Raw genomic sequence first — 13,769 nt, forward strand, 5'->3', positions numbered from 1 at the left:
TAGACAGTAATTTAATTGCCACAGATGTAACGTGTGGCATAGTTTAGAGTCCTAGCTTTGTGTGGCTTCGACATTTCCTTTGTTTCATCAAAGTCTGGAACTACAGCTGCAAATTTGTGGGCATCAAGGGCAAGTATTTGAGAACAGAACCAGTAATAGAAGTTGTCAGACATCCAGATGGGGATTAGAAGTGAACCAAGAAAGCAAATATGGGGTTAGGACAGGGATGGAAAACTGGAGGCCCACCATGTGTTTGTTGGACTACAATTCCCATCAGCCCCGGCCATCATGGCCAATGGCAAGGGATGATGGGAGTTGTAGTCCAGCAACCTCTGGCAGGCCACAACCCTCACTATTTAGAAGAAGCAGAGACAAGATTGATCTTAGCATATGGCAGCCATCTCCTCACCGATACTCCTTGTCTGAGCCACAAGGCACACGGCTAACGTTGGCTGCAGATGTCACCTGTTGCACAATCACGTGGTCACTCTGGCATTTGTCAGGTAGAGTCAACTTCTCTGTGATTTCACTCATCCCTGTTAGCTTCCCTGGAGGACAGAAGGTAGAAAAGGGAAAAAAAGAACAGTAGACATCTGGGTGGAGACAGTGTATGACTTGGGAGGAAAAGGTCCAGGTTTCCCTGGCTGTCTAGGATACAAACCAATCTAGAATGGGAGATCTATGCTATGCGTAGCTTCCCGTCAGCTCCCACTTCAGGTTGCATATGCAATTCTGGAATTCCCATTTCCTAAAAACATTTGATACTGTCAACTGAAGGATGTGAATTTTGCCACCCCATGTCTGCTTCTATCCTTGAGATCTGCAGGTCAAATGTCTCCAACTATTCAAATTTTTTTTTCTGGGCAACTCCACCCTATAGGATACCCTACCCGTGCCTCTAAGGACAAAGGCATCAGCCCACAGTGACTAATGCAATCTCAATAGCTAATGCAAATTTCTGAAGGGTACACATTTTCCTGTTGTAGCCTGCCCATGTTCTTAGGTCTACAGGAGAGGCCCTTCTTGTCATTTCACCACCAAGAGAAGGGCATTATATGGAGTTATGAAATAGGGTAGGGGAAGCCAACATGGCGTCCTCCAGATGTTGTTGGACTACAACTCCCATCAGCCCTGACCTTTGGCTGTGCTGGCTGAGGCTGATGGGAGTTGGGAATCCAAGAACACCTGGAGGCACCACATGGTCAACCTTTGAGATAGGGGTCTTCTCTATGTCGGTGCTCTGCCAATGGACTGCCCTCTGCCTAGCATAGGGGTGGGGAACTGGATCTGACCAGTGGGCCAGATTCTTTATCTCCACTACCCCTTGCAGTCCAAGTCTGACAGGTGGGTGGAGTGATCCACTTGTCAAGCACCTGATATCACAATGATAACAGGTGTCCTGTGTTTGCCCATGTGGATGAGCAGCTGATGGTTGCCACTTGCAAAGCGCTGTGCAGAGGGCCATAGGTTCTTTACCCCTGGCCTAGAGGCACAATTGGTGCTGACACTTTTGGTGTTTTGGTGCTTGGTGAAAACTCATCTGTTCCCTTAGGGCAGTGTTGGCCAAACTTGGGTCTCCAGGTGTTTTTGGACTACAACTCCCATCATCCCTAGCTAGCAGGACCAGTGGTCAGGGATGATGGGAACTGTAGTCCAAAAACACCTGGAGACCCAAGTTTGGGAAACCTTGCCCAGGGGGTTATGGATTATTTTTTTTCTACTGCAAGTGAGAAGACCCAAGACCCGGAACGCTGAGTACTATAGGACTATGCTCTATTTGTATCTGGCTTTTGTGAACTGCCCTGAGACCTGCGGGTATAGGGTGGTACACAAATTTAATTAACAATAATAACAATAATTTAGAAGCTGTGTTAAATTGGCTTTATCATAATGCTGCTTTACTATTTTATTGTATCACAATCCACACCGGGATCATATGGTGAAGGGAAGGCTAGAAACTTCTTGTAAATAAATAGATAAATCTCAGCCCCAAAGGTTACCATCTGATAGTGGATACAACCAGTGGGGTGACCTTATAAACTGTTTCCCAGTTTGCTGCTGCTGTGGGGAGGTGGGGCCCCCAAATGCTGCTGTGTCTCCTTCCTCCCAACTCCCTGAGTATACTAGCATATTATTATAAAACTAAAGCAAAATTAGGTTTCAAGCTTTAGCTTTTTCGGTGGGGTGTGTGGATCTACTTTGGAAGCATATTTAAACAGAAAAGCAGCATATAAAATATTTGCAGTGAATAATTGTTTACATACAATTGCCATTTTGGATGCATGCAAGGCAGTGTTAGAGGCCTTCAAGAACAGTGGCAGCACTATTTGTTGTGTTGTACCTTCGCAGTGTAAGTAGCTATCTGCACTTGCTTAATAAGGATGGCCCTGATCCTGAACATTTTGCCCAAACCTGTCCATATTCAACCCCTTACTTCTTATTGGATTAGGATTATTGTTGTCTACACTACAGGTGGTTCACTGACCACAGTTAGAACCAGATCTGCATTCAAAACCCTAAATCTAGGATTTGAATGCAGGCTTCCAAGGCACAGCCAAGTGGAAAGACTTCATGGACGGAATCACTTCAGACTGCAAATGTGGAAGGAGGACGTTGCATGCTCAAAAGTTTCCATAAGGGGAAAAAAGAGAGAATGTCAAGCAGAAAGCTAGGCTAAACTGTTATCCCTGCCATTCTAGTTTTCTACAGGCAGGGTGGGGTTTTTTTGTTTGTTTGTTTGTTTTAAATATGCCTGAACATTCAAATATGTAATGCAACACCTGCAGCCCTACATGATACTTGTCGGGAAAAGATTTGCAAGTTGATTCTGATGAATATCAAACCGACCTTGGGTTTTGCAATACAATTGGGTGGTTACACTCCACTGTGAATAGCAATTCCTATTTATTTACCGTATTTTTCGCTCTATAACACGCACCCGACCATAACACGCACGTAGTTTTTAGAGGAGGAAAATCCATAGGCATGCCACCCGTAGGCATTCCCTCCATAACACGCACAGACATTTCCCCTTACTTTTTAGGAGGAAAAAAAGTGAGTGTTATGGTGCAAAAAATACGGTATTTGCCAACACATCTTATAGGCTTGCGGGACAGACTTAAGAGCTTCTGATTGCTGCAGAGAGAGCTGCAAAGGGCACATTCTCACAAGATCGAGAGTTCAGGGCAATTCTAGTTTGACACACCCTACCCCGTTCTATCCAGGATCTAAATGAGTCCCCATTGTAGCTTAGCTGAACAAGAGGTACTGATGGGGGCTATCTGAAAAGAAGACATAAGATTGATGTATGTTGTAATATCTATATAAGCCAAGAGTTTCCAAACGGAAGTGTACTATGTCTCCAAGGGAGGGTATAGGTGTATTTTTGTGTGTTTTTTAATCTTCAGGAAGGGACCCTCATAAAGCAAAAGCATCCCCCCCCCACCCTACAGGATTATATTCCTAGCGTTCTTACGAACAGCCATACCAAGCAAGGAGGCTTTGGGTTAATTGTCCCGGAAAGCCCCGCTGCTTGCAGAAAGTGGTGTGCAGCTCGGAGTGTTATTAGAGGCAGTGGTGCCTGGGTGCCGGGCGTTAACATGCCACAAAGGCTGCCTTGCTGGACCATGCAGGGAGTTTCGTCAGCCGACGGGATGCCAGGTGCTCTGCCAAGGTAAAAGGAGAAGGGAAGGCGGAGGGGAAGGTACAGAAAGGGCTCAGGAGCAGCTCCACCCCTCTGCTGGTCTCTCTCACGGCTGGGGAGCAGCATGCAAAAGTACATGCAACTCTACTGCAGAGGCAGAAAACCTAGTGGCCCATCAGAAGGAAAGACCCTTGTGGGCATTGGTGTCCTTACCAAAGCTTCAATGCCAAACCTTTCATTGAGAGCCTAGCAAACTGAGTTCTGAGGATGCTCCTTCGGTTGCAGAACAGCTTGCCTGTGTGTTCTGTCAGCTGATGCCCAAGAGCCAATCCCTGTCTGCCAGCGCCTATATATTCTTAGCCTCTGTGCTTGCTCCTAAATCAGAACAACATGCCTCTGATGCAAGGACAACTGTGTGGGAGTGCCTGTGCTTTTGGATCTTGGCCCCTGCCCAGTTTTGATGATGCATCTTCCTCTAGCCCAAGGCCAAGAATCTGTGGCCCTTAAGTCCACCTCTATTCGGCTCTAGCCAGCATGGCTAGTGGTCAGGGGTGATGAGAGACTCCAGCTTTAGCCCCCTTTATCCTTGTCTGCTGCACTGGAATTCACCTTACTTCTGCCCAACTTGGATCGAGAGCCAGATCCCTTGAGTCCTCCCAACAAAGTTATTAAAGACCCAAGTACACCCCTTGCTTTTGGGTCAATACTTGGAAACTTAGCCCTGGGCCAATATGTCCTCCATCTTCTGTTGGAGTCTATCTCATAAACTCCTGTGGAGCTCAGTAAGCAAAGCTTAAAAATAGTCACACAGTCTGGTGTCTGGTACGCCTTCATAGGTTACACCAAACCATAAGAAAAATTAGCTAATCAATATTAATTAATAACTGCTAACTTTACTGTCCTATTGCCGTGTGTATTGTCAATGTACAGCTGACATGCAACATCTGGGCAGTAGCTTAAAATTTGATATGGTGTAGAAATTGTAATCATCCTTGCAAAGTTGAAAATAAAGTTTTTGAAATAATAATAATAATAATAAATAATAATAAATAATAATAAATAATAATAAATAAATAATAATAATAATAATAATAATAATAATAATAATAATAATAATAATAATAATAATAATTTATATCCTGCCCATCTGGCTGGGTTTCCCCAGCCACTCTGGGTGGCTCCCAACAGAATATTAAAAACATCAAATATTAAAAAGCTTCCCTAACCAGGGCTGCCTTCAGATGTCTTCTAGAAGTCAGATAGTTGTTTATTTATTTGACATCTGATGGGAGGGCGTTCCACAGGGTGAGCGCCACTACTGAGAAAGAGTTGCTAGCCTCCTAAAGCCTTCATCAACCTGGTGCCTTCTAGAGGTTGTTGGACTACAACTCCCATCAACCCCAGGGGACTGATGGGCGTTGGCACTAGGTTGGTGAAGTCTTTCCTAAATGTTTCCCCATGTGTATTGACATCTGTAATAGGCTGGGGTGGGGAGACCCAACAGCTACTCCCTTCAAACAAGTTCTCTATACAGTCATACCTCGGGTTACAGATGCTTCAGGTTGCTTTTTTTTGGGTTATGGACCGCCGAAACCTGGAAGTACCGGAACGGGTTACTTCTGGGTTTCGGCAGTCGCGCATGCGCAGAAGCGCCAAATCACAACCCACGCGTGCGCAGGTGCACAGCTGTGGGTTGCGAACGTGCATCCCGCACGGATCACGTTCGCAACCCGAGCATCCACTGTACTAGTTACATGGAGACAATTCTTACATGCTGGGGTGACAAACAGCCTGCCGGGAAATCCTTTATTGCACTTATTACCCTGTTTGCAACCTATCTGGTAGGTGGGGCATGGAGAAAAGGGGCAAGGGATCGGGAAAGTAGCAGGAGAAATGGGGTGTGTCTACAGTGCAAGTTGCACCAGGCTAAGGTTAGGAGAAGGACGTGTGTGTCTGCGGTGAAAGCAGTGCTAATTAAAGGATCTGCAGCTACTGGGTTGGGAAAAGTCCCCAGGGTAGAAGCAGTGCTATTACTACGGCTAGAAAAGGAGAGAAACTACCCAGTGGAAGCAGAGCTAGCACTACGGCTACAAGGAGCAGACAGCAGCTGCAGCATCCACAGGAAGTAGCTACCTGTGCTGGGACTTACCCACACCTATCCTTAACAGTTGCTCTAAAGAAAAAGAAGAAGCCGGAATGCACAAGGCAGCGGAGGAGAACAAAACACATGATTAGCGTCAGCTGCCAACACGGCCCCCAACCAAAAGGGCTCCCCCCATAGCCACGGCCAGCCCGAGAGGGTGATGGCAGCTCTTGAATGGGTGCTGCGCCAAGAACGCCCTCCCCGTGTGGGTCTCTCTCCCATTTCTCTCTCGCTGGCCAGTTACACCCGGAGCGAAAAACCATTGGAAATCACAGGAGTAGGGAAACTCTCTCACACCCACAAAAAGAGAAGCATGGTCTGCATGCAAAATGCAGCACAATCCTATATATGTTTACTTGGAAGTAAGGCCCGCTATGCCCAGTGGGGCTTACTCCCAGGAACATGTGAATAAGATCGCATCCTTGATGTAGCAGGAAAACAGCCATGACGATTTTGAGTCTGGTAGCCTTTCTGTAGGGGGAAAGCGCCCCACAGATGGCTATACTAGGGCGAGGCAGTGGGGGGGGGGGCTGAGGGGAGGGAAGCCCGAATGGCCGAGGGCAATTCTCCCCTGTCTAGTATGATCTCGCTTCTCTTCCGGGGCAGAGTGGGCCAACAGAGAAGAGGGCTGTGCAATCCTGTCTTCATTGCCAAGCTCTGGGTTTGGAGCTTGCTGTCGAGAATCTGCCCTGTTTCCTTTTACAGCTGGTTTGGGGACGGGGGGGGGGGGGGAATAACACTTACCTTGCTCCTTTTTGAATTCATTCTCGCTCATGAAGACAGGAGCCATGAGCTCCCCCACTGGGGGCTGGATGGACACATAGAACTGGCGTGTGTGTGTGCTGGAAACAGAAGGAGACCGCGCAAGATGAGCTTGGCTTCACCAAGAATTCACCAAGAACAACAGGACAGTTCCTTAAGACCACTGCAATCTATCCTGCAGCTATTATACCCTCAGCTAGTTATCTTACCTTTCCTACTCATAAAAAGATAAAGAGACCCCTGACCATTAGGTCCAGTCGTGGCTGACTCTGGGGTTACAGCACTTATCTCACTTTATTGGCTGAGGGAGCCGGCGTACAGCTTCTTGGTCATGTGGCCAGCATGACAAAGCCGCTTCTGGCGAACCAGAGCAGCGCACGGAAACGCCGTTTACCTTCCCGCCGGAGTGGTACCTCTTTATCTACTTGCACTTTGATGTGCTTTCGAACTGCTAGGTTGGCAGGAGCTGGGACCGAGCAACGGGAACTCACCCCATCGCGGGGATTCGAACCGCCGACCTTCTGATCAGCAAGTCCTAGGCTCTGTGGTTTAACCCACAGCGCCACCCGCGTCCCTTCCTACTCATAAGGATGGCCTTTAGGGCAAATGGGGCACTGGCCCACTAACCTCAACCACCCCCCATCTACCTGCCTTTTTACTTGCAACCAGTCCAACAGGTGTGCACTGCCTGTCAGCTCCTTCCTTAGTCTCAATGTTGCCCTTACAGACCATGGCAGGGAAGAGGAGGGAGGGCAAAACTGGCTCTGTCTTTCATTGGATTGTATCCAGTATTAGACCTATTCAGAGTAGACCCATTTAAAGTAATGGACATTTCTAAACTCGGCCCATTAATTCAAATGGGTCTACTCTGAGTTGGACTTTGTTGGGTACAACCCACTCCAGTCTCAGCAGCCACCAGTTTCCACTGATATGGCCATGTTCCCCGTCTTCCGTCCTTGAATTGTCTTCCTCTGTCTTCCTGAGATCGTTTTAAAATCTTACTTTCAAACACTTGTATTTTGTTCCCCTGTTTATCTTTTTTTAAACTTCAAATTGCTCTTTTATTGCTCTGCTTAGCAATCTCTAACTTAAACCAAAATGTTGTGTCTGTGGTCTCACACATCTATCCATTTTTGGTGGCAGCTCCTTAAATGTGGAACTCATTGCATGTATTTGCATGAGTCAGTCTCCCTCCCACTCTATAAGAAGCAGATAACAGATACATTATCTCTTTTTGCAGGCCTCCTTCTAATCTGCAGGTTTTATATTATATATAAATTTAATTTTCAAGAAAGTAAAACCAAAGCATATCACAGTGTCAGTTTGCATTTCTTGGTACGGAAAGTATTGATCTGATGTGTAGAAATATTTCCTATTCCAAGTAATTCAAGAGGGTTCTGGAAGCTTCTCTGTGTGAAAGAGACTGGTGCAAGCTGGAAGTTTCTAGCTGAAACGTAAGTTTCTATTCTGCCCAGAGACAAGCTGCAGGTTCGTGACATTTGGGTTATTCCTTCAGAGAAGCTGAGTACAGCTGGCTTAAATTAGTTCTGTTAACTCTTTCTGTCGAGGTCATGCTGAATATAAAAGTAGGGCTAGAAGGAGCCTGGGTTTCACTTTCTATCTCTCTTTCCTTTTGGTGTGGTGTTCTGTATATAGTATGCTTAGTGTTAGGGTTTTAATCTTATTGCAAGTTATTGCAAGTTTAAGTTAAGTCTACTGTAACTGGATTTCTTATGGACAGTGCCAATCCTGAATCTATTGAATTTGTGACCATTATGCTCATTTGCCTTCAGTAGTAGTAAAGCTCTGCTGGATGAAGTATTAATTGCCTCTGGTCTATTTTTGGGGAATCTTGCAATGTGTTTAAGTTTTTACTCTGCTAACTATATATTGGAATCTGCTCTGGATCAATATGAGTAGAATTCATGACATGCAGCCCATTGACTAAGGTGACCTGCAGGGAGCTCTCTCATACACCCCTACCTGCAGCAAACAAACAAACAAGTAGAAGTATAAATATTATTATTATTTAGCAGCAGCAACATTCAGCTTGTAGCACAGAAAGGATCGACCTATCAGTGAGGTAGCAAGGACAAGGTAGACATGAAGCTAGTGGAGAGAATGGCAAAATATTGCTGTATATGGAGTTATTGTACTCTTGAGAGCAGAGCTGAGCTCCTGCTATTCTCTTACAGTGGTGATGCTTTGGTCTGCTCATTGCTGAGAACACAGCCATTGCTTTGCACAAAATGAAGGAGAAGAGGTACTCACCAGAGCTGGAAGCTGGCTGCCTGGGTCGAGTCACAAAAGTCTATGCCCATAGCAACACTGACTGTTTCACCAGGTGCCAAAGACTCTGCAAGCCCAGGAGAAAAGGACCCAAGTGAGATGTTAGGGTTGCCCCCATCTCGCACCTTGCACCAGGAGGCTCCAAAGTACCTTAGGGCGGGTTCAACAACCCCTCCAGTTTCATTAAGCAATACATGTTGGACCTGCGACAAAAAGTCTGGGTGCTCCATTCCAAACCCCATTTCCACCCAAATGTCAGTCAATTCTTTCTATGGCTACTGAATGCACTGAGTCATCACTAGGCTGATATTTGAGGATCAGCCCCCTAGTGGGTTTGGGGGGATAGGGTTGCACTTCTGAAAACTTCTGGTTTCCTGCAAGTCTGCAGATATTTCCCTCTGGTGCGACGGCACTCAGACCTGAACTTTGGAAACAGTGCCAATGTTGCTGTTCCAAATGGCCCAGAGGCTAGCATAAAAGGGAAATGGCCCAACTCCTATGCTGTTGTGATTCTTTCCCCCAAGCCAAACAGCAGTGGTTCTAACCACAAGAGACACACTCAGACTAGTGCATGGTGTAGTGGTTAAAGTGTTGAACTAGGACCTGGGAGACCAGAGTTTAAACCCCCATTCAGCCACAAAGCTCAGTGAGTGACTTTGGGCCCGTCAGTTTCTCTCTCTCTCTCTCTCTCTCTCCCACACACACACACCTCACAGGAAAAATGAGAGAGAGAACCATGAGAAACACATAAGCTACCTCAAGATCCCCGGAGAATAAAGGTAAAGGGACCATTGACCATTAGGTCCAGTCGTGGCAGACTCTGGGGTTGTGGCGCTCATCTCGCTTTATTGGCCAAGGGAGCCGGCGTACAGCTTCTGGGTCATGTGGCCAGCATGACTATGCCGCTTCTGGCAAACCAGAGCAGTGCATGGAAACGCCGTTTACCTTCCCGCTGGAGTGGTACCTATTTATCTACTTGCACTTTGATGCGCTTTTGAACTGCTGGGTTGACAGGAGCAGGGACTGATTCGAACCACCGACCTTCTGATCGGCAAGTCCTAGACTCTGTGGTTTTGACCACAGCGCCACCCGCGTCCCTTCCCTGGAGAACAGGTAGGATATAAATGGAATAAAATATATAAATAAGTATCAGCTAGGCTTGCTAGGGGGTAGGTAACGTTCTCAAGCCCAGCTGACTACCCCAGAAGGAGCCAGCAAAAAGCATGGCTGCCTGCTGAATCCCAAGCGCATGCATGTACCCATGCTCACATAGATCCTACCGATCTCCTTGAACTCCTGGACACGCATGCCTGAGAGCAGCTTGGGCTCATTCACACGGATGTTCTTCACCTCAGCAGCGGTGTTATTGGAGATCTGGATCTGCACAGCCACCATACGGGAATCAGGGGCGAAAGGCTGTCGGCTGAAGTAATACTCGACAGACAGCCCCTCTCCCGTCATGCGATGCAGCAGCTCATGCGTCTTCACAGCGCCAAACACAGGACTGATCATCTGCAAAGCAGGAGAGGAAGGAAGGAAGAAATGGGGAGATTCAGGCAGGCTAAAGTGCAATGAGGAGAGGCAGGATGGAAGGAGGAAGCCCAAGAAGGAACCAGGTGCTCCTTCCTAACAGGTATTTTAACAGCTTCTAATCTGGATGGAAAAGTCACCTTCCATACAAGAACGGGTTAATGATTTGCACTCCCTCTCCTTATCTGAAGTGGCACCGTATCAACATAAGCACAATTAACAGAAATACAAGAAGCCTTTGGTCAGCCTTTCTTGAAATTTATGCATCACAATTGGCCATTTGGTATGTATTGGTATTTCTAGTTTATACAGTCAAAACATCATATTCCCCTTTCCTACATCCCCTTTTTATTTTTTTGTTTGAATGCTGCTTTCTTCTTTGTATAAATGTATAATAAAATGTATAAAGTTAGAAATCAAAAGCTGGGAACATCCAGTGCAGTTCTCACTGGAAGGTAGCGTGGCAGCTGCCAAAGCACAGCACAGCCATGGCCAGTCATGTGTCTTGCACAGGAACACAAGGAGCTGCCGTATACTGAGCCATATCATTGGCCCATCTAGGTAAAGGGACCCCTGACCATTAGGTCCAGTCGTGGCCGATTGGGGTTGCAGTGCTCATCTCGCTTTATTGGCCGAGGGAGCCGGCGTACAACTTCCGGGTCATGTGGCCAGCATGACTACCTTCCCACTGGAGTGGTACCTATTTATCTACTTGCACTTTGACGTGCTTTCAAACTGCTAGGTTGGCAGGAGCTGGGACCGAGCAACAGGAGCTCACCCTGTCGCGGGGATTCGAACCACCAACCTTCTGATCGGCAAGTCTGTGGTTTAACCCACAGCGCCACCCGCATCCCTCTAATTGGCCCATCTAGTTCAGAATTTATCAACACTAACTGGCAGTGGCTCACCAGGGTTTCCCAGCCCAGAGACTTTCCTAGCCCAGTTGGGAGATACCAAATATTGAACCCAGGACCTTCTGTTTACAAAATGTGCACTCTTATCAGTGAGCTATAAAGTTCCCATATAGTTTCTACTAGCCACTTCAGATCTTGGACAGCACACCTGGGAGGCTTATTTTCCTGACAAGGGCAGCTAAGGAAATGTACCACTGGCCTCTAGCTTTCCCCAGCCACATAATTATCAGGTCCTGCACCCTAAAAATCTCACTTAAGGTCCTATCAACAAAAAAGAACCATCGTGGAATAGGGCAGTGTCCAACTAACTCATCCCATCAGTGCAAGGATTTCCACTTGCGCAACAGTGTCCCTCACTTTCCTCCCCCTATGTTCACCCTACACACACTCCAAATCTGCTCCAAAGGGTTGGGAGAACACCTGGAAGATATTTAGAGGGTTGCTGGGAGCGGGAAAGGAGAGGGAGAGCTGCCGGAACATTCACGTAGCATTATGTTAGTGCTATGTTCAAATTCCCACTGAACTGTGATGCTCACTGGATGGCCTAGGGCCTAGGCCAATCACACGCTCTAGGCCAAATCTACCTCACAGGGTTGTTGTCAAACCGATGGAAGAAAGAATCGCGCATTATGCGAGCTTCTTTGAAGGAAAGAGAAGATTCAAAAAGGTAAGACAGATAAATTGAGAGAGTGCGATATAAATAAACTGAGATCACTTACAGCAGCCGCTAGAGAAGTGTCAGTCAGGGTGAGGCCCTCAAGGTCCGTCACTAGGCTGGTGGAAACTGCAGGGCTGGAGGCAACTGGCTGTGGGGGAGGGGGTGTGACTGTGGGGCAGAGAAGCAGGAAACAAAGGCGTTAATAAACTTCTAGATCTGGACCTTTCACAATTTGGGTTGGGAAGAGAGAATGGCAAGTCAACAAGACCTGCTCTATGGGAAAAAAATAAAAGTGTCTAGAGTCAGATGTGAACGTGCGTGCACACACACAGAGTATACAAAAAAGTTTCCAGCACCATGGACAGATCACCTGCTCTATGGCAACCTGTAAAGCAGTCATTCCAAAACTTTGGCCGGGGCACAGATCATGAATTTAAGCATGGGTCCCTATGAGTCTCCAATATGCTGCAGCGTAACAGTTGCCACTCTCTACCAGGAGTCGTTGAATGATCCAGTTGCAGACAGACCTGCTAAGCATAACTTGACCTTGGAAGAAGTCGTCACCTGCTGCATCTCTGCAGAGACAGGCTTCCTCCCAGTGACAAAGGACCCAGAGTGAATTCACAGCAGGTGATCTTCTTTGAAAACAATTATTCATACCAGTCTCAGGACAACACAGGAACTTGTTGCCTTATAGCAAGTCGGATCATTGGTCCATCTAGCTCAGCTCCCTCTCCAAGGATTTCCAAGAAGAATGTTTCCAGCCCTAACCCACCTGGGGATGCTGAGGATTAAATCTGGGATCTTCTATCACCAAAGAACTACATCCCTTTCCCAAATTAGAGGAGGCATGCATGCATTTAATTTGTCTGCTTTTGCTCTTCTAAAAATAGTTATCATGACACTTCCCCCCCTCCCCAAATCAGGATCAGGGCTGCAGGTGTGTTGAGCCTGTCACCCACACTGTGTCCTTGATGCAAACCTCTCCACTTCCCAGCTGCTATTTAACGCAGGAGTTTTTGGTGTCAATAGCTAATCCGGGTTTCAGCTTATTTGGTCTACAGGCCATGGACACCAAACACAGCATAAGTTTTATCAAGAGAGCCTCAGCAGTGAGGAAGACTAAATATACCTGCACACAAGTTGTACCTTTTAAAAGCAAAATATGACAAAACCCACGAATAAGCAGAAATAGTTTTCTAAAAATACGTTTTTGACTAAAGCAAGATCCTTGGCTGCATTTTCTGTAATCTTAGGATTCGAATCCGCCATTAAAATGAAAATGATTTCCCCAAGTACGGAAGGGGTCAACTGCAGCATCCATCCTAAGGAATGTCAGGGGAAGGGGAAGATTTTTGCTGGGACCATGGTATGGTGGGAATAAGTTAAGCCCAGTGTTTCTTAAACTTGGGTACCTAGTTGTTTTTGGACTACAACTCCCATCATCCCTATCTAGCAGGACCAGTGGTCAGGGATGATGGGAGTTGTAGTCCAAAGAGAGCTGGGGACCCAAGTTTGAGAAACACTGGGTTAAGCTCCTAAACATGCCCTGTGATTCTGACCATGAATGTTCATATATTTCATTGTTTACATACCACTTACAGGGCAAAATGGCTTCTAAGATGTTTACAACTATGAAATGAATGATTAAAATACTATTTAAAATACAGTATTTTAAATACTCAGTAACAAAAATAGTGCTAATTCTTGAAACCAGTGGCATCAGGTGAACTTTTAGGCCTCATCCACACTGTATGTTGAAAGAAGTATCATTATGCTTTTAACAATCATGGCTATCTCCAGAAAATCCTGAGAACTGTAATTTCTTAA

General features: G+C 46.4%; 1 protein-coding gene across 1 annotated transcript in view; it reads right to left on the reverse strand.

Moving 5' to 3' along the window:
- AP3B2 (adaptor related protein complex 3 subunit beta 2) overlaps window positions 1-13,769 on the reverse strand; it is a 51,766-nt gene that overhangs the window by 2,612 nt on the left and 35,385 nt on the right. Inside the window, 5 exon segments of the mRNA XM_028705673.2 lie at window positions 410-548; window positions 6,531-6,628; window positions 8,820-8,904; window positions 10,118-10,349; window positions 12,001-12,107. Of these exon segments, the coding sequence (XP_028561506.2) occupies window positions 410-548; window positions 6,531-6,628; window positions 8,820-8,904; window positions 10,118-10,349; window positions 12,001-12,107 (661 nt within the window).

This window comes from Podarcis muralis, chromosome 14 (assembly GCF_964188315.1).
Source record: "Podarcis muralis chromosome 14, rPodMur119.hap1.1, whole genome shotgun sequence".
Classification (NCBI taxonomy): Eukaryota; Metazoa; Chordata; class Lepidosauria; order Squamata; family Lacertidae; genus Podarcis; species Podarcis muralis.